General features: G+C 44.1%; 1 protein-coding gene across 1 annotated transcript in view; it reads right to left on the bottom strand.

Moving 5' to 3' along the window:
• The window catches only part of IGF2BP2 (insulin like growth factor 2 mRNA binding protein 2), a 390,975-nt gene extending 372,675 nt beyond the window's left edge, over window positions 1-18,300 (bottom strand). Inside the window, exons 1-2 of the mRNA XM_086955447.1 lie at window positions 17,546-18,300; window positions 15,550-15,610 (exon numbers count right to left, since the gene is read on the bottom strand). Of these exons, the coding sequence (XP_086811573.1) occupies window positions 15,550-15,610; window positions 17,546-17,735 (251 nt within the window). The 5' untranslated portion in view covers window positions 17,736-18,300. The remainder of the gene's footprint in view (window positions 1-15,549; window positions 15,611-17,545) is intronic.
• Window positions 18,301-22,018: the final 3,718 nt, after the last annotated feature.

The raw sequence follows: 22,018 nt of genomic DNA, 5'->3' as shown, positions 1-22,018 counted from the left end.
ACTATTCCACTTCTCACCCTTTAACTGTTCAAAGAAATGTCCAGACAATTCAAGAAAGGTCTAGGCTAACCAAAACGTTTCAGGAAAAGAACATTTATTTTTTCCCGGATTTGTCAAGGAATTTTATGCTTATACATTCTGTAGCAATTTTAATGGCTATGAATCATTTTTCCAGTACATATTAGAAAAAAAGTGTCTGTGGAATGTTCTAGAGTTATGAATCTATTTTCTTGAGAATGTCCTCAAAAGAAAGTGTTTTATGTTAGGGGAAATTCTGCAGACTGTAACACTGCCCTGTGCTCAGCAGAAATATTCCTAATCTCCTCTGGAGTGGTCTTTAGGACTTTCAAGTGTAATCTAAACAAAGGGGGGTGTTCATTCCACTGGAATTTGCAAAAAACAAAATCATAATACTGTATCCATTTGAAGAAAAAGATGTTGTGACTATTTGGAAATTTCTGAGGATCTTTCAGTTACTTAGAGTAAACGTCCATTTTGGTGCCCAATAGAGTTGTCATAGAAAGAAGTCCTCCTTGCGTTTCGTAGGAAATAATATTTATTGTTCAAGAAAAAGTGTTTTCATTCAACACTATAGTTAAAGAAAAAAGAGCAGAATTCCTCTGGAATAAAAACAACGTGTGAAATTTGAACACATGCTCTGGTAAATACTTTCAAATCGACCTGTGTTTACAGCTGAAATTTCACAAACATGTTAAAAATAAAGCAATTAAATCATGCACATTGATTGTCCAAGAACAAAAGTGAAAAAAGGTGAGCTAAGACAGTTTAACACAATGCAACACTTGTCCCGTGTAGAATGTTTCAGCAGCCGAGACGGTCATAAATACTACTGATCTATTTTTTTATTACTGATTAACAATGGCTGACTAACACCGCAAAGAGAGACGAGCATACCACTTGAGTGATGTCACGGCATGAAATCAGCAAAACCATACTCACAAAATGGCCACCACCACGCGGCACAAGCTGACCGGATTAAAATGAAAGGCTTAATTTAAAAATACATTTAAAAAAAGGTTAAAAAGCAAGCAAAAATAATGCAAGGCAGCCACAAGAACTATTGCAATATTATTCTCTGTAGTCTGTCCTCTTTAGCAACGTACCCCCACACTATGGAGCTGCATCAGTTCCACGGCTCATTCTTCCAAACAAGCTAGAGCATATTCCAAAGAGTAGGAAGTGGGCTGCAGCGGTACCCGGGAATCCGAAAATAAGGATGAATCATGGTGCCTTACTCAATAGCTCAATGATGAAATAATTTACTGGGAACAAATAAACAGCGGTAGTAAAAAGGCCTGCGTGCATCAAGCAAAACATAGCCCACTTTAATTGCACTTTTCCTCCATCATAAAGACAGTCTGATGTTTAGAATACACATCTACTTTTTACCAGAAGTAATTCGAAATAATACCAGCATTTATCAATGACATTTAATGTGTTGATCTGGTGCTCCGTTCGGTGCGAGGTATTCAAGTATTTTATTTTCCAAGATTTTATATTTTCAAAACAAGACACCACTTCCGGGTATCTATACAACGCATTTGTTATTTAAGTGTGGTCTATAGACATAGCATTTTCTAGTTCGCCATTGAAATAAAATGTATCTGGTAAACCGGAAACGTATCAAGAAAGTCTACTTTTCTTTTCGAAGTGGTTTCATTGTAATTTATCGTGAAACCAATATAACACATGACAGATGAATGGCAGGGCTTTTTCAAAGCACTGGATTGCAACACTGCAATATCCACACAGAACCGCAATCCTTCTTTGATTGGGGGAGACAGTATCAGAGGAACAAGCATCTCCACTGGCTCTTTAAACGTAACAGTATTTACCTACTCTCACGTCTACAGGTGAGTCCTATCAAATTCTCACGGGAATCCTCTTATCCTGTTTTCCTGAGCTTCATGTGTATGCTATTTAAGTGGCTCTCATTTTTATTTGCAAATGCAATTACTCTGATGTAAAGTCTCAGACTCTGAGACCAGAGGGGTCTCGCACACTATTGGGGCTTTCTCAAGAGGCTTGCTATACTTATTAAGGTAGGGCGATTTCCTAGAACCAGGCATTAATCCATTCCTGGGTGCTGACTGACACTCGCGGGCCAGGCATTCCTATGTGTTGTACATAGAGAACAAGCATTGGCAAAGCCAACAGGTCTTGCTTATTCAAGAGCTATTGTTTTTTATCAATTTATTATAGCCATGGTGCACAGCTGACGTGCAGAGCAGTGAGCACAGCGCTGTTTGCACTTCTGTAGAATCTAGACGCCCTCGGGCGAGACTTTTGGTCGCTTTTTTCTGGAAGGACGGAATGGGTTATGCAACTAAGGAGGAGGGGCGGGCCGGACAAGCAACAACACAGCAGGGGGTGGGGCATGAGTCAAGCAAACATGCAGGAAGTAGAGGGAGGTATGGTTGATTTTAGGGTTTAGGGGTGGGTAGAGGTAAATGGAGGTACAGGTGATTTTATAGTCAAATGGTGGGTAAAGTAAGGTAAAGTGGTTTTAGGGTTCAGGGATGGGTAGAGGTAAAGGGAGGAAAGGGTGGTTTCAGGCTTCGGGGATGGGTAGAGGTAAAGGGAGGAAAGGATGGTTTCAGGCTTCAGGGATGGGTAGAGGTAAAGGGAGGAAAGGATGGTTTCAGGCTTCAGGGATGGGTAGAGGTAAAGGGAGGTAAGGGTGGTTTCAGGCTTCAGGGATTGGTAGAGGTATAAGGAGGTAAGTATGGTTTCAGGCTTCAGGGATTGGTAGAGGTAAAGTGAGGAAAGGATGGTTTCAGGCTTCAGGGATGGGTAGAGGTAAAGGGACGTAAGGGTGGTTTCAGGCTTCAGGGATGGGTAGAGGTAAAGGGAGGAAAGGATGGTTTCAGTCTTCAGGGATTGGTAGAGGTATAAGGAGGTAAGTATGGTTTCAGGGTTCAGAGATAGGTAGACGTAAAGGTGAAATATAACCCCTTTGAACACACAGACTGTTTGATGATGAATAAAACATCTTCTAAGGTATAAAAAAAGGTAACCAACAATAGTAAACGTGACACAGCACAAATGGTACTTCTGAAAACACATACTGTTTGGAAGCAGTCGAAGGGAGTATGTTTACAACTTCTTCATCAATCACATCGACTAGCAGCCAAAATGTATGTTTCGGACACTGGTCTCATGCAACAAAGTTTTGGCATTGCCATTTCTTTGCTTTTAGTTCTTGGAAATGCCAGGATCTGTGAGCATCAACTTTAAAGCTTTCAAGTTGTCTTGCAAAGCAAGAGCTAAATACAAATAAATAAGTACATAAATAAATGTACCACAGGCAGAGCACAAGCAGTATGGAAGAACACTAATCAAGAACACAATCAGTATTTGATCTATGCTCCATGAAAGAAAACAGGCAGACGGAGACAAAGAGAAGCACAAGTGAAGACGACACTTGCTGACGCGCTCACCAGTGAAAAGGAAGAAAATAAGAGTGACAATGAATGCAAAAGATGGTCAGTAATAGGCGAGCTAAATGTTCCTTTTTGGAGTTTTTTGTTTTTGTTAAATGAGCAACAGATTTTTACAAGCGACAGCTCATATGCTGCATTTTGCGAGACTTAAAAGGGAGGGTGTAGGGGTTAATAGAAACTTAGATGAATGAACACAGCTTCTTAAACACCTCGAATGCAAAACTGATAACACCGAAAAGAGCTTAGTGCTTAGATTACGTTCAACTACCACTTTGTCACTCTTCCTGGTAACCGTCCTTATTTGAGAAGGGTGAGGCCATTTCTGAGAACCATTAGCTCTTTATATTGTATGTGTCATGAGCCCCTCCCACGCCTAAAGGTTATTTGTATTAAACTCGCTGGAAATCCTGTTTATCGGTTTCCCGGAGGTATGCTGCTCAAGGGCCTTTCTTTCTTTTTTATTTGCAAACGTTATTACTTCGATGCATGGTCTTATAATCTGGGACCATAGGGGTGTCACTCAATAGTGATGCTTTCTCAAAGAGGAGATTTGCTATCTTGCTTAAGGTAAGGAGATATTCTAGAACCAGGCAGTAATCAGGGGTGCTGTCCGCGACATGAGGGCCAGACGTTCCTCTGTGCTGTACGTGGAAAAAATGTAGTGGGAATAAAGTTAACAGAAATCAATGTAAAACGTGACAAATGCACAAAAGTGGCTTCTGAAACGAGTCGAATGCATTACTGATATCAGTAATGAAGAGTTCGGGACTTGGAGTAAAAGTTCAACTACCCCTTTGTCACTTTTCTTCATTAGACTCCTTATTCCATGAAAATCAGTCAATGTCCAGGTAACCGTTAACTGCATTAGCTCTTCACATTGAAGAGTCATTAGTCCCTTCCATGCCCTTTGGTTATTGGGTGTTACTTAGGATAGCAAGGGCACACGCAAGATGGGGGGGTGCCCATTCGCTATCCACCCATACCACTGTTGTTAAGTCTCTTTCAACCCTGTCCAGTTACAGGGATAACTTTCACAGTACTGGTAAAGTTTTTGAATTAGAGGTGTATTCTTCCTCCCACCCCATTCTTGGCTTTTCCCTTTATGGGACTGGGGTGGAGATCACAGTTTTCAGTTATCAGTGGCCTTGTTCGATTAGTTGCAGCTTTCCCGCTTCTTGTTCGTGAGGAATCTATTACTTCTTTAGCCTAGTTCAGGAGTCTGCCCTTAATCTGGTCCAGAGTTTATGGCCAACAGCACTTTTTTAAAGCTAGGACCTGCATTTACCCAGTTCCCACTAATAAGGAGGTCCTGAGGTATGAAGAAAGCTGAGGCAGGTATGGTGTAAGCATTAGGTGAAGATAGATTTTGCTGTCTCGGGTTTGATCACCTTCACATGAGACCGGACTTGCCCAAAGACTTCACCTGATCTTGACCACCTTAAATGGCTCCATATTTAGGCTTCACGCTCCGTGAGAACTGCTTGCTTCCCTCATATAGTCTTAAAGATCCACTGTTGCAGATATTGTACCCAAAATCTAGCTTCACCTGGAGGTCCACCTGCGCTGCGTTCCAACGACAAAAGGTCTCTCCACTTCTCTCTTCAAGAAAGACTACAGCTCTTTTAGGGAAATACAACTAAAATAAGGAGCTCTCTCCTACCTCATATCATATTTGTTCCAATTTTTAAATCATTCCTAAAGAACATGCTCCTTGAAAAACACCCAAACTTTCCTTCTTAGTTGTGCTTCTGTCCAGTGCTTGTTTACTGTTTTTGCCTCCATGTTTGAAGAAATCAAATTGCAGTTTCATGATCCACGCACCTGGTGCACTAATATTAATACTTTATCTGCCTACCCTCTTATTACATACTTTATTGCGCCTCCTTTTCTTAAATCCAGTGCTCTGGTCCCTCTTACATATGTATACCCCAAACTTTGGATATGCCAATATTGTGGTTTCTATTTTTTAACAGGTTGTAGCCATTATTCAATAACTTTTTTTGTACCAAGTACACTGTTCTCTGCTTTCTAGGACTTTTACCGCAAGCTGTTTTCGCTGTGGCTCAATCTCCACTCCACGTTCTTGAACCACAAACCCCTTTCTTTCTACTTTTCAGCCTTTTAAATGCCTAATTTCGCTGTCTAAATATGAAAATAACACTTGGGGAATCATCAATGTGACTAGAATAACTTATCTTTTATGCCTTTTGATAGTTTATTCAGATTGGTCTGATGCTCCTGTAGATTTAGTTGTGTTGTATATCCTCAAATCAGTTTAATCTATAGATCCCAATAAGTGGCTGCCGGCTCTGTATCTTTCATGCCACCTCTGTGTGTGTATAATATACGTATTATATACCGTTTCGTTAAAATGGAGAGATAAGCCTCACCACATCCTATACATTTGCTTTCATTTGTTCTGCTTAATGTTCAAAATGGCTCACCCTTGGGTTAAGTCAACTTTTCCTTCTTTCACTTAATGTACATATCAATCCGGTCTTATTTTTACTACCCCCTATTGATTTACTGCAACTGATGCAACAAATTTAATATCACTATAACATTGTTATCCACCTGTATAAAACGGAGTTGGTGTAGTCTGCACTTTATAGAATAATACAAAAATAAATCAAAAGATGGGATATGACTACCACATATATACATGGTGCATTTGTTGAGCGGACCCATTTAAATCTGAAGACACACAGATGATGGACGGAATGCAGAGCAAATCAAACATTCTCCCCCAGTCAAGAGATCTGGGTTAAAGCCATCATTCTTTTGCTCACCATGGAACCCAGTTTAGACCCAGCCATATGCAAATCAGTCTTGACCCTGTGCCTCATGGGAACAGTCCAGACCGAACTGCCAAGCCAGGTCCTCCCTGGAAGGGAAATAAGCATCCTGGGACCGGTTACGGAGCATCACCCCTCATCAGCCAAGCTAGCTTGGATCCAGTGGCATGGTGAGCCCGGGACCCACGTCTGGTCATACCCAGTGAATTTAAATCTGAGCATCGGCAAATTTTCTTTGAAAATCAGTGCAAAACTAACTTTTGTAACCGATCTGTGCCCATCACACCTTATTCACAAGGATTGTTCTATGAGTTTGTGTGTCTTACTCCCTCATTAGATGTGAATTAACACTTAATTTCCTGGTTTAATTCACATTAGTTTCACTCCAGATTTTAATACGATTTTCTCATTTGTTACCAGAAATAGTAGATATCTGATCACGAAAAAAGCTTTGTGAATTAAAAGCGGTATTCCTTTCTCTAAACTTTAACCACATGCAGCCACTGTCGTTTCTTCCCATAAGGCTGCTCTCTGCTGGTCCCTGGTGTGCCTTAGAGGTCATAATTACGCATTGCATGTCTCATTACAGAGCATGCACCAGATTAAATGCACCTTTCTAGATGGGTGCCAAATAAAGACAACTTAAGAGGCATTTGGGAAGGGGCATGTAGTGGGGACACGGTCCACTGTCTCTAGAAGTTAGGCCCCTCAATGGATATTAAATGCCCCGTTTTTCATATAGAATTCTCAACTCCTTAATTTTAATAGTCGTAAAATAAAAAATTTTGTCTAGCATTTAATGCTTTATAAAATGTGTCCTCCCGCCCAGCTCAATGCCAGAATCGTAGAGCAATAGGAGAGATGTCCCTTCTGACATTGAGTGGAAGGCTCTGCATAGGTGCAGAGGAGGTGCATAGTGTGCCCCCGTGCTGCAGACCGCAGCACACATTTTGTACTGCGAAGCACCAGTGTAGCGCCCATCATGGCTCAAGAGCACTTCTCCTGAACCATGTGCACATTGTTGGATTGTGCTCTTTACATACTTACTGCCTCTCGATTTCGCCTATCTAATGAAAGAAAAGGCATTACATTCTTGCAAACCCCAATGTTGGAAATAAATAGGTACTGACCACAAGGGAGGTGAAGTACAATATAAGATTCTCTTGAGTATGTCTTTTACTATGTGGAGATATTTTGGGTTACTTTTTCTCCACGCCCGATTAATTCAACTAGAGGAGATGGGCTTTCTATATACATACTTCCACTTTTCTTGCACTCATTTTTATCTCTTTGGCAACATACTTTATCCTGCTCTCCTTCTATAGTAATTTGATTTTCCACATCCAGTAGAGAAGATCAAACTATGCTCTACTCTGAAATCCCTATATTCAGGTAGTCTTGTCAGTTTCTTTTGTAGGGGGACTCCTAGTTGTTTTTGATGTATCCCGACCAGTGTAGACTTGACTTCTATTCCTTCACTTCCAGCTAGTATTTACAATGTATTCTTTCGATAAAGAGTACACATTCGATAAGGTACTACAGACCAATTTCCATTAGGCATTTGGCTTCCTGGCCGCCATCATCTCAGCATTATGGGTGTTTAATGAATGACTGTCATAAACAGTAATCACTTTTACTATTATATAGCACTTAAGGAATATTAATGTCAACCTTCTGCAATAGCCATTTTATTCCAGTATCAATTCTTGTAACAATGTTAGGAAGCCAATTGTAAATTACTCATATGATAGTAAAGTATTCCATTCAGAGCAGGTACTCAATATGGCAAGTACAGGGATTTGACATCTGGGCCCAGGCTACTTAGATACTGTATTACTTCATCTACATGCTCTAATCAATTCCTAACTGATCTTACAGCCATCAATTCAGTATGCAGGGTTAGGTGTTTTAGAAGAATGCTTTATCCTCATTTAGGCCAAATTCTATGTAACTGTTCTGTTTAAGAATTAATTAATGTTGAAAGCAGCCATTTGTAGCGAAGCAGTGAATTGTGCATTAGACTAGAGCAGGGTTACGTAACACGACTTTATCTTAGTAGTGGAATAGTACATTTGAGACCCCTTGGAGGTGCTTAAGAGGAGACCATTTAAATGGTGGAAGCTATGCTTTTTATTTAAATGGAAAAAAGTGGGGCTATGAGGTTGAGAACATGTGAAAGTTATTGGAGCAAATACAGATATTTCACACAGTTGTCACCTTTTATGTACATCATTTCTAAAAAAAATGTTCCTAGTGCCTCATTTTTTGGGTTGCTACAGCTCCTGTTTCATCTACTACATAAAACAAGCAGGTTGATTACTTTATAGCAATGATCACCTTATACAAGCGCAACACTATTTTTGGTTTAGTTGCCTTGCATTACAAAACTTTTTTCTGAAAATTACAGAAACATTTTATTTTTGTCACGCCATACCAGTTAGGTAGTACTCGTTTCCAAAGTTAAAATAAAATACTATAGCGAATATAAATAACACGGACCCCCCTTCTCCAACCATGTAAATTTTAATGCAAACTTAACACAGCACCTACTGACTGGGTAGAAAGTCTGAGCATTCAAGTAACCAACCAGCTGATGGGTGGCATGCTATCTGTGTGACACAATCACACCACACACTCCAAACATAGAATACAATCCAGACTTGGGGCCAATCAGATGATTTCACAAGTTAGTGCACTGACACCCAGGACCATTCACTTTGCTTACCTGACCCTCCAAATTTCACACCACAAACTAGATACGTTCAGGCACTCCCTTTGTGGGTCCAGAAGACATTTTTGTGTAGTAGGCAGTAGGGGCTGACTACACATTAAATCTTGGCAAAGCATAAAAAGGAAGTAATTTATAAATGGGCACATGGATTCAACATTCAGATTATGAGGCAACCAAGTAGGCTTTCACCACTAGTGCACAGCTCTTAGGAGGGTGGGCAGTAACGCAACATTTATGCTGTGGTTACGGTTATAAAAGGATTCTTGGTTTTTGTTATGATGGAATCATTGTATTGCTTTATTTTATGTTGTTTCTCTCTGAGTTGTTTCGTTGATACGCTAAAATCACAAGTAGAAATTATTGAATTAAAAGAGTGGATTCTTAGCGAAAATGACATTTAGAACCCAAAGACACTTCAATCTTTAAAGATAAGAAAACCTTTTACACCTTTCTCAATGTACCACATGCAGCAAATATTTTATTGATAATATTGTCTGAGCAAATCCCACATGATCTGTTGTGATCTCCCACCTTCAGGACATACTTAGATGAGTATGAGGACTGCCTCACTTCCCAACAAGGAGGGACTTTCTTTACCACCAGAATTATCCAGCAATCATTCCAGTCAAATGTCTACAGCTAGCTCTAACTTTCTGCACCTAGTTGCACTGCATTTATTTTAGGCAGTGCCTTAATCTAACCCATATATGATATATTCCTGATAGGAATACAACGTTTAAACTAGTGAAATCATTATTTTTCAAAGCAGATAGTACTGCTTGCTAAAGTAAATGACGGTATATGGAAATATCAGCCAGCAGTCCCTGGCAGAGACAAATAAACAAAGCAATTCATATTGAATTCGTTCACTTTTATGTAAAAATGTTCAAACATAGATCATTCAGTTTAATTTATCGGAATTTCTACACAGTCATTTCAAGCTGGTTAAACTATGTTCAAAACAATACGTTAGAACCTGGTCCCTCAGCCGCATCTTGCAGCAGGAACGTGGCGTGACCTTCCTCGCGCAAACGTAGCTACATAGCATGAGCTGAGTGTACCATCTTTCAATACGGATTACTGAATATGAATGCTTTCCCATACCAGATTAAATACATTCCCTATTATCATTCTCTCCCTTAACAATTAAACTATTATCCATGTTCAGCTACAGTACTTAACACGTGGACAGAAGAACTGAAGGCGGTATCCTTATAAATGAAGTAAACGTCTAGGTTCACAGACCACATATTACTAAAGTAATGCAAATCCCAATTTTCACTAGAATGTATATGCCTCTGACTAACAGTTTCATCATTACATATTGATTTCTGCCATGTTCTCCAGCACATCCTCTGAACAGTAGGAAGCCCCCTGTCCCTGTAACATATCTTGGTCCCATTCAAAGAAGTGAGGCTGAAGAAGGGGGTTCGTCAAGCAACATATAAGGGACACAGAAAACAAGCACTGACAAAGCCAACAGGTCTTTGTTTAATGTGGCAACGCATGCAGATTTCGCACTTTACAGCCAGACATGCAGGGGTGCACCAGGAGAGATGGCTATTATTGTAAAGCAAGCCCTCATGCAGTCCAGTGCAAGCACTCGGTGGAGGTGGAAGATACACCCAGGCACCTAACATCATTTGGTGAAAGACAGACTGAGGCACGATGTGAGTGACAAAGACTCTATCCAATGGCTGCAAGAGGCCGATGTAAGACGCCCAAAGGCTGAAAGCGGCACGACCAAAGCCCCAGCCATGTATATTGTTAGCAAAACCCAGATCTGAAAAAAGTATAAATGTGTGTCACAGACAAATGCAAATTCCACTGGCCAGGATCTGAAGTCTTTAATATGTTTTTAGATTTAAGGAGCAATACCCCAGTGACTGCAATCTGTACCCAGCCATTAATGGATGCAGGTGCCACAAGCACCAATACTCCTTAAGCCATTTTAGCACCAGCTTAAATGGACACTTACAAATATCAGGCATTTTTTAAAGGCATCCAATTATCATTGCATTTTGTAGACTTTTTGGAAATATCGACATCCCATCCCACCAAACCTCAAGCCAGAACATGTCCGCTACCTCCCATATCATAATGATGGATGCCTCCTACCCTAGGCAGTCCAGGATGAATTAACGTAACATAAAGCATCCGTCCTGGTAATGCTATCTGGGACTGCGCTGCTGGTAATAAAGCATGGCTGCCAGCCCCCCTAGCCATGAGCTGTGCAATGCTGGCAACCGCTGCAGATCATGCTGAGCTAGAGCTCATGGATGGAATAAAATGAATGTATAGTAGAATCTTTTAAAACTAAAAAGTGGACTATATTCACTTGTCCAATCTGAAATAAGAATGGCTTACTTCACAAGATTGCTATGGGTGGGTTGTTAATGCCTGCCAATGAAATAACATTGAGGCTTCTTAGTGGACTCGTGTTCTAAAGGTTAGATGTCACTAACAATCCAAAGGATTTTTTAAATACTTTTTTTATAAATGGCACATGTACTCCAATTTGCACCTCATAGATATTAAGTGTTAAATCAAATTAACTTTCGTGTAATACTTTGATGCCCGCCAAATGTAATTTTCGCACCCTGGATCCAGATACAGCGGCTCCATAGAGCGTGAGGCCCAAAACACCTGTGTTGTTACAGATCCAACCCACACAAACAGCAACACACTGCTGGCCTCTTCGACGCGCCTAGTGTTCTGCAAATGGGCTGCAAGCGCTCTAGCACACATGACCCAACAATCCTCACCCACCCAGGATTGCCACTTCTGTGCGGGAGCCCCACATTTCCAGGAATCTTGTAAATGGCAGGACCGATATGTAGAGCCTCGAAGATTATTGCATTGAAGCATTTTATATCCACTGCTCTCAGAGTGCACAAACAGAAATAATTGTTCTGCCTTCTTAGAGCCCTGTAAGGAAGGAGAAGGCTGGGACCTTCAGCAAAACCAGGACTTTAAGCATGTCACATGCGAGTTTAACATGCGTCTTACTACTATTCAATGGCAAAGTGATCATCTTGAATTATTTGAAACCTGGTTGTTTATGACAGCTAGTCATGTACTTTATTAAAATCAAAATTCGACACTGCTTTCATCATCACAGTGCCCTGCGCACTTGGTTTTAATTATCAGCATCAGATACAACACTCACTGGGTGTATTAAATGTCATTTAAATGAGAGGGTTAAAACCCAACACTCTGACACACATGTGCAAGAAGAGCTCAGACGTGTGCCGAGCTGAGGTTTACACATCACCAAAACGAGAAAAGAAAGTCTTACAAACGGCACCCTTTTAAACTTGCGAAACTATTATGGAAACATGAAAACAAATCACCTCTTCTCCTCTACCTCACTGCAGCTGAAGTAAAGCAATTAAAGTGCTGGACAGCTTATGTATTATTCACCGGAGAAGACAAAAGAATTACAACCAAAAGTACCTATACTGTGAAATGGAATGAACGTATTAACTCGGGTGTCCAAGCAAGAAAGTCAACACAAATTACTCAAAATGTATTTAATTTGTTTCCCAGCAAAATCAACTAAATAAATCAATTCTCGAAACCCTAAAATACCAATTATTGTTCTACTCCTCACACCTCTGAAAGTTTTATCCAGATACATTGCAGAAATGGACAGCGACCGGTTAGAAATACAGTTTTAAAATTTTAGGGTGAAAAGAGGCAAATAATGTTGTAACAACTGACTGCACTGTCATGCTTCACCCTTGGTGTTTTAATGTCAAATGTTAAGTAAATAGGAATACACTTGTCCAGCATTAAAGAATCCCTGTTTGTATCCTGAGTAGCGCGTTGCACTCCCTCGCCTCCATGCCCTTCACTCATTGGTGCTCGCGCTCTGTTCTGCTCTGCGGTTGGTCTGCTGGACTGCTTGCCAGATCCATACGTAGACCGTCACAAAGTTAGTGTGCATTACACATGTTTTCCTTTAAGATGGAGGGCCTATGCGCATGCCTAGCTCGCAACCCTCTATGCACGGCCACACACAGATGGTCTTTTTCAAAACTTAGCACTCATGCCCACTTTCAAAATGTTAACATGACAAATGAAACTATTGCGGGAAAAGCGTGAATGTGAATAAATAAGCCAGGACAGGTTTAATTGTAAGAGAGGTCAATGTTTTTGTTAAAATGTACCTAGAAAAACTGTTTCATCTGATCATGCATCTAATTAATTTAAATAAGTGCATTGCATTTAATATTCACAACATTTGAAACACGCTTCTCTTGACTAATCAGGTCCATTTTAAACAGAAAACAGTACATTTCAGACATAATCAATTTGAAACATGTATTTTAACTTTGTGACGGTCACCTGCCCGATTTTAAAACTGCAATATTTCCGGCTGACAGGCATTTGATCTCAAAGCAAATTTAGCCACCGGTTCTGAACTGCTACTGTATTAGTATAAATTCACATCAAGCATGTTATTTAGATACAAGAGGATAAAAAGTTGTATTTTCTATAAAATAGTTTGATAAAACAGTGAGAACAAAAAACAAAACATTTTAAACACATGCTAGCACAAAATAGTTTCCTGTTAGATAGACTACTTCCTTCTGTGTAATTTTATGTGGTGAAACAAACATAGCCTGACAGCAAACAAGGGCCATAGTGGAGATGCATTTTAAATAACACAGAAGCACACTGCCAAATCGCCAGGTGTGTGTAGGTGTGAAAGTTACAAACACAATGAATCACTGAGAAAAACAAATGATTCTATGGCACTTTTACAACGTGCACAAGCACTACTCAAAACCAATGCTTTCCGCAGAAACAAAACTTCCAACCAAACCAAACTGCTACGTAATATATGTTTAACAAGAAAATGCCCCCTTTCCAAAATATGTCCAGTATGTTACTAGAAAATGTATACAGCTAACCTTGTATAAAATCGATGTTTTAAAATAAGTAGAAAAGCAACATCACATTTCCTTTCTGGTGATCAGCATAAACCATTCTTAAACCAATGGAACCATTCACTGTTGAGGTCAGTGCATTCTACTGCACAATTAATTTCACAAGAGCAGCTGTTAATGATAATGAATTCAATCTACCTAATTGCTTGAAGAAGATTCCCTCACAAATGTATAAATAATGTATGTATTTCTTCTTCATTAAGGACAGTGAGAAGTGCCCTCATCAATTTAACGTTTTAAACAAAATACCAACAAAACCAATGCAACAAAAACTCTTTTGTTTGCAAAACACGTTAGATTACATTATGCACTGTTTACATGATCAACATTCATTTAAAAAAAACATAATAAATATTTTCAAGGTGCTAGCTAGCTGCAGGTCAATTCAGGCACTGAGCAGTCTATGAAGGTAGGAGGGGTACTGCGTGCTTGGAACGAACACAGCACATATGTTGTGCATTTTTAATGTGGCAGGCACGTTCTCTGCTTCCTCAACTAGAAATCAGTAACTTTGTAAACATCAGCGGAAATCAGCAGTTAAGAAAAACCAGCGCGTGGTCTCGGGACGAACATGGTCGGTGCTTAAAGGGACACAGCAGGTAAAATCTGAGTGAATCATGCACACTCACAGGGCAAAAGAAGACAACCCGTAACGCCCAACAGTCCACGACACAAAACAATATTCAGAAAGTGAAAAAAGCACAAGACTTTGTGTGTACACCACGGTAACGCCAGTCACAGAGAGAGGATGCGCGCAGTGCTGCGATGCGGGTCTTAACTGAATCATCCCAACGAAGCGTGCGGTGAAAGGGGGGGATGTGAAGGAAAGTTTGAGGTGCTCGCTGCCAGGTATATGCGGTCGCTAGCCTGACGCAGGGCTGGTAGGGGACAGTAAGGAAACCGCATCTGAGGCGACATCACCTCGGAAATGCGCTCAGAGCTGAATTACCGCCGCTGCACACAATGTCCGGGTACTTTGGTACCGACGTTCCTTAAGGAAAACATTGTGGTGGTTTGAGAACACGTTGTGTCTCAGCACAAAGCATAGGTGTGTGTAATAGCCTCCGCCGACGTTTCAGCTGAGGAACGAGTAGTTTATTGCAACCAGCCTCACTCTCCCTCCAAATAAACAATTCTGCTGTCCCGTGTGAAGAGCATCTCTTTGCGCCTAGGTGTGTAAGCCGCTGAGCACAGGGGGTCCTGCAAACACTGCCCGCAGTCTGGTGCGAGAGGCGCATCCATTAAATGACACTTTCCGTAAACTTCAGGTGGGTGTAAGGTCGGAGCGCTGCCCGGCAGACCCGGTGCGTGGCCGCCACCCGAGGAGCCTGTGGCACTTATTACACTCGGCGTGCAACAAAGGACGCGGAGACCTGCAATGTGTGTACTGCACGACTGGAAGGGACAGATGGGTGGGAAGAAGGAAGCGCGTGTGTTTACTCGATTGTGCATGTATAGGGCGAGCACGCATGCGCTTTGCTTTATTTACCTCACAAAAGGCATACACAGACATGTGGCATACAACACCCGGACAGGCGTACATCTACGTACAATTAATACAAAAAAACATGACGCTTTAATGGAGTAAAGAGGCGTGTATTTACCTCAACTTTTTGGGAACCGAGTAGTCGACTTCCATGATTTTTCCATGTAGCTCAGCTTTACCTTTAAAATAAGTGCACAACAAAAAGACCACGTGAGGTTGTGTTTACAGTACAAATATACTTCTCCCACACTCGCATTTACAGAGTTAAAGGGTAGCCGCTGCACGCGAATTAATACAAATGGGGGCGGGGGTGCATTTTGTCTGTCACGTGACCACGCTCCTAGAGGGAATACAGACTAGTGGTAAACACAAAGCACAGCGCGTGAACTGACAGGCCCTTCGGAGTTCGGGCAGGTGGAGCGCGAGAAGAGCAGGGCAGGCGCCGGGGCCATGGTTCACGCAGGACAAGTGGCAGTATATGTGAGAAGTGGCAGTAAAAGTGGCAGTATGTGTGAGAAGTGGCAGTATGTGTGACAGCAAGTGGCAGTAAAAGTGACAAGTGGAAGTAAAAGTGGCAGTATATAGGACAAGTGACAGTATATGTGACAAGTGGCAGTAAAAGTGACAGTATGTGTGACAGCAAGTGGCAGTATATGCATGGTCTGAGGAGAGAGGGCCGCGACCCTCCGTGCCCCGAGAGTGGGCAGCACGGGAGATACCCGTGAGGGGGGGGGGGGGGGGGGGATGAGGCTGTCAAGGCTGTCCCACGCCAGGAAGCGTGAACCCGAGGCATTTTAAGGGGCAAGACGGCAATGTAAACATTCTGAAAGTGTTTTCCACCCCTGGGCGAGGCGGTCACCGTGGCAAGTAATTGTAGCGCGGGTGATCATGGCTGTTAAACAGATCTGGGCGAGGTCATGGCTGTCAGGGAAGTCTGGCGGCAGCGACACTCTAAAGGACAGACACACAGCCAGGCATGCAAGCAGGCATGCATGTGGGGTAGAGGCCTGGCTGTAAACCCACGCAGCATGGCCACCACATGTCAAGGCCCCTGAGGAGAGGGCCATGACAGCCGCGCCACTCTGTGGGCAGCAGAGGCCAGGGGCATACCAGGCGCGTCTGTGGCGAGCAGGGTCGGGGTGTTTTGTGCCCGAGAAGTGTGGGCGCGGGCAAGATCTGCTGCACTCAGAGGAACAATGAAGCTGGGGCGCACAAGAACTGCACGGGAGCTCCCCTCGGTGCAAGGGCGAGGCGAACTCTCACACCGTGCAGCCAGCACACAACCCGCTGCGCAGCCTGTGCGGGGCCACATACGGACGCAGGGGTGACGGGCGACCTGAGTCCTCAAGTTAGGGCCCCTCACGGGCCCCTTCAGCCCCCCGGAACCACATCCTGGTGTGCTGCAGCCCCCGCTCCCCCTACCCAGTAATAATGCCTTCTCAGGGCCACTGGGGCCCCCAGGGTCTCTCGGGCAGGCGGAATCCCCGTGGCCCGGGGCCCCTCGCCCCCCCGAGGAGGCCCTGCCGCCGCCGCGGACGCCGCAGCATCCGCTCCTGCCGCTCCCGGCCGGGCCCCCAGCGCCTCCTTCGGCCGCCCCTAGCTCGGGCCCCCCGGTGAGTTGGGGGAGGGCACCTCGTAAAAAGGTAGCCGAAGAGCAGCAGAGCTCAGCTGAGCGGGAAGCCGGGCCCCTACGGGCCCCGGGGCCTCCCAATAAAATCGGATAAAAAAATCAGAGAAAAATCAGAAGTGCGAAGGAAGCGAACGGAGGACACAGGAGACAGGTGGGGGATCGCGGCTGCCAGGGTGCCCGTGTCCCCCTCAGACTGCCACCCTGAGGAGGCAGCACCCTTGCTCCAGGGTCCAAGCACCTTCCCTCCCCCAGCCCCCGGGGGCGCCCAGCGCGGGCAGCGCACCCGCCTCCCTGGCCCGAGTGGGGAGAGAGGGACAGACATGGCTCTCGGGACGGGGACAGCAGCAGAGAGGGACGGGCACGGGCTGTCTCTGGGACGAGGCGCGGGGCTGGTGTGGCTCGCTAACCCCCCGTCCCTGCGCACATTACCCCCGCCTGCCCTGGACCCTGCCCGAGGGGAGAGGGTCCCCCGCGCCGCACTCACCGGAGAGGGTCTCGATGGCCCGGATGGCCCAGTTCTGGTCCGGGTAATCCACAAACGCGTAGCCGGACTTGAGCAAGACCTGTCCGACCAGAGGCAGCTTCCTGTCCCCGAAGAGCTGCCGGATCTCGTCGGCTGTCACCGAGGGGCTCAGGTTCCCGATGTACAGCTTGTTCATGATCAGCCTTTTCATTGAAAAACCATCCAGGGGGAGAAAAAAAAATCAAAAAAACAATAAACACACCAGCCCTACCGCAGGGCGGCTGAAACCAGGAGCACGGTCCGGGGAAAACACGCACAAAGTCCTGCAGGAAGAAAACTAAAACTAAAAACAAATACCATAAAAAAGCGCACGGCGGAGGGGGCGCAGTGCCTCCCCCTGCGCCCTAGGGTGCTGCGGCTTCCCCTGCTTCGGGTCCAACGCCGGAGTCCTCCTGCTCCGGGAGATGCGCCCTGGGGAGATGCACGGACCCCCCTCCCCTGCTCCAGCCCGAAGATGCGCACTAGCGGGGCACACACGGGGCGCTCCGAGTGGACAATGTCCCTCCCCGCCCAGCTCCGCTCCGTGCCTCGCTCTCTTTTTTAATTTTAAGCGCCGCCTCTAAATAAAAGCTGTCTCAAAACATATTACACGAGGAAAGCTGCTCGCTCCTCGCTGTCGGCCGGGGAAGAGAGTGTTTCCTCCGGGTTGTGGGCACACGTTTCACCGGCTGGGACAGTGGACACAGGCTCCGGGTGCTGCACGGAAGAAGGCGCCCAGCCCACGCCTTTCACACTCACTCCCGCACCGACACCTGTCCCGCCTTCCTCCCCTGCAGCGAGCGCTGTGTGTGTCTTCGACCCGCTGGTCTGGGGCTGCAGTTTTCAGGTGTCCCCAGGGGAACCCCCGCAAAACCCCGACATCCTAACCAGTCACTGGGTTGGTGCGGAGATCTGGCTTATTTTGAACCCCCACCCAACATACTTGGTTTTGGTGCCTTCCCATAAATTCTCCATATGTGAATGACACTGCATGTGACATTGTCGACTGTGTCATTATCAGTTCCCCCCTGTGACTGCATGTGACCTCTGCTCCTTCCATGTTCATGCCTTATTGGACTTCGCCAACTATCTATGAGCGTTTAATTTCTCTGCAGGTCAGTTTGTACTGCTCCTCGTGAAACCTCAAATAAAGTTGTTTATAAATCTGAGCTTCTAAGGTGTCTTCAGTATAAGTGCCCCCTCTTTCTTATGGCCTCTCACATTTCTGTTCTTGGCCATTCACTGGTCCCTCTGCAGTTCAGTGACAGCAGGCCTGAGCCCATCACCCGCAGAACCTCAGGCTTCGAAACATACCCCATCTTTTCTGCCCCTCACATATACACCTAACTTGGTCCCTCTCAGCTGACCTCGCTGTGTGTCAACGCGTCTTCTTCCTTCTTTGTGCTCAGTCTCCATCGATCCCCTCAGTATTCGCAGGACATCTTTGCCTAAATGTCTCAACCACCAATTTGTTAATTTAATTTGAGATCGCAGGACACTTTACAGTTTTTAACCTTGTGACGGTGGTTATACAGTCTCTAAAGTTATTATGAACCATCCTATGAAGATGATCCATAGTCCAAAATAGACATTATATATGTTATGCATATTATACCTAGTCCGATATATATATGATAACATCCATAGATGGTCCTGGTGGCTAAGGAGAGAAACCCCAGGGAGTGGTAGATTGAATGGTTCGGAAGCTTGTATGAGGCCAGGCTCGGGAGAGTATTTTGGAGCAGCATCCTCCCTCACATCAAGCTTCAGCCATCATCAATTAGAAAGGAACCAGCCTCGTCCATGAGTCTCTTCTCCCCAACTCTTGATGCAAGGCTCCTAGTCCCTCTGCCTTCTGGCCCAAGAGCAGAGCATCTGGTTTTCTCCCTCCTTCCCTAGGTAGAGTGTTTTGGAGCAGCATCCTCCCTCACATCAAGCTTCAACCATCATCAATTAGAAAGGAACCAGCCTCGTCCATGAGTCTCTTCTCCCCAACTCTTGATGCAAGGCTCCTAGTCCCTCTGCCTTCTGGCCCAAGAGCAGAGCATCTGGTTTTCTCCCTCCTTCCCTAGGTAGAGTGTTTTGGAGCAGCATCCTCCCTCACATCAAGCTTCAACCATCATCAATTAGAAAGGAACCAGCCTCGTCCATGAGTCTCTTCTCCCCAACTCTTGATGCAAGGCTCCTAGTCCCTCTGCCTTCTGGCCCAAGAGCAGAGCATCTGGTTTTCTCCCTCCTTCCCTAGGTAGAGTGTTTTGGAGCAGCATCCTCCCTCACATCAAGCTTCAACCATCATCAATTAGAAAGGAACCAGCCTCGTCCATGAGTCTCTTCTCCCCAACTCTTGATGCAAGGCTCCTAGTCCCTCTGCCTTCTGGCCCAAGAGCAGAGCATCTGGTTTTCTCCCTCCTTCCCTAGGTAGAGTGTTTTGGAGCAGCATCCTCCCTCACATCAAGCTTCAACCATCATCAATTAGAAAGGAACCAGCCTCGTCCATGAGTCTCTTCTCCCCAACTCTTGATGCAAGGCTCCTAGTCCCTCTGCCTTCTGGCCCAAGAGCAGAGCATCTGGTTTTCTCCCTCCTTCCCTAGGTAGAGTGTTTTGGAGCAGCATCCTCCCTCACATCAAGCTTCAACCATCATCAATTAGAAAGGAACCAGCCTCGTCTATGAGTGTCTTCTCCCCAACTCTTGATGCAAGGCTCCTAGTCCCTCTGCCTTCTGGCCCAAGAGCAGAACGCCTGGTTTTCTCCCTCCTTCCCTAGGTTCATAATCTCGATTCATTGCCGCCAGGCTCTGTTCCCTAGCCCCTTGATTTGTACAGTGCTCTTTTGCTTCCTAGGTGGGTTAGCCCCTTAGAAGTACACATACATATGTCTATGCATGCACATTTATTGAGTAGATTGTGAATTTGACGTCCCAAATTACAAAATTAAAGATTCCAGTAATGTTTCCCGGCTCCAATGATGGTCTTTTTACATGCCTCAGAAAGAGCCGGCTATGGTCCAGCTGTGTCCTGGACATGCTGGGGATGGAGAGAGGCTGCTCGACAGCACAATCCCCAGAGTAAGAGGCAGTTTAGGAATCGTCCAAGGCAGGTTAGCTCTGTAGGGCGACCGACCTGCGTGGGTGTGAATGGATCTGTACTAGCCATCACACCTATTCAGCCAGCTACACAGCCACACTTCACCACAGGGATCTTAGGCTTGCCCGACCATTCAGTAGACTCGTGAGGTCAGTGATTATTGCTCTCATCCTAGAGCTGGCGTAGGTGGTGGAGTCCCATAGGCTAGAGGCGCCCTGCTTTTAAATAAAGCAAGAAGAAGGCCAATAAAGAAACCTCGTTCCTGGGAGACAGAAGGGGTGAGCATACCATGGTGATTATCTCCAAGAGAATGTGTGTTAATGAGACCCATCTACTCAATTCAATTCCATTCAATATATTTATTAAAGATTTGGAACTCCTAGGAGGTCCACATAAAATGCATACATGTTATTACAAATAAAAGAGAAACACATAACAAGCACAATCCACAAACCATCATAAAATTATCAAAAACCCGCCTTAGGTTAGCTAACTTTCTTGTAAGTAGAAACAAACAATAATGTCAGAGAGCCCAGATCAAACAGTACTTAAGATTTTCCACATTACAACTCCTAAGATGTACATAGGACATTAAAAAGGTGACAGTTCATTTAAAAAGTCCAACAGTTCAATTTCGGCTAGAAAATCAATTTAGAATTAGAGGCAAGATAAAACATGGGCATGTCCAGACCTGTGCAAAAGGCAATTCAGTAGCAGCCGGCTCATAAGCAAAATGCCTCCTAAATCCCACTACATTTAAGTTTTTAAAATTAACAACGGAACACAGTGGGAAGCAGATGCAACCTAACCCTAATTTAAGAAAAAAGAGTGGTTAATAGCTGCCTATTAATGTGCAAAATACAAATTAATCAAAACTGGAATACTAATGCTTTGCAGATGGAGAGGCTAGGTAAGAGGATAGCCGCCTGTTTAAAAAGTGTGAGAAAAAGGAAAAACCTAAAATATGTACATAAACTCCAAAAGAAATTAAAAGGTTTTGGTCACACTGCTTAGTTTTTTGTTCAAAAGTGATAGTCTCGAGTTAATACTACATTTTTTACACAATCTGTAAGAACACCGGTACAAATTAAAAAAATATACATGAATTCCTTAAAATAATTAAATAGTTTTACGCACACTGCTTCGTTTTTTGGACAAAAGAGATAAACTTGGGCTGATGCTACATTTTTAAAAGTGTTTTGTCAAAACATCGGGCGAAGCCAGGGATAACGGCTCGATGCCAATTCTGGGCATACAAATAAAACATCGTCCAGAGTCTGGGTACTCAGCATACACAAATTACACATTTTCCCATTATTAAGATTCTGAGACCAGTTTGCTGTAAGGTCATTTAAAGGCAGAAGATTCATA

This window comes from Lissotriton vulgaris, chromosome 2_1 (genome assembly GCF_964263255.1).
Source record: "Lissotriton vulgaris chromosome 2_1, aLisVul1.2, whole genome shotgun sequence".
NCBI classification, from domain to species: Eukaryota; Metazoa; Chordata; class Amphibia; order Caudata; family Salamandridae; genus Lissotriton; species Lissotriton vulgaris.
Note: the sequence above shows the minus strand (reverse complement) of the source record. Positions and strands in the feature narration are given on the sequence as shown.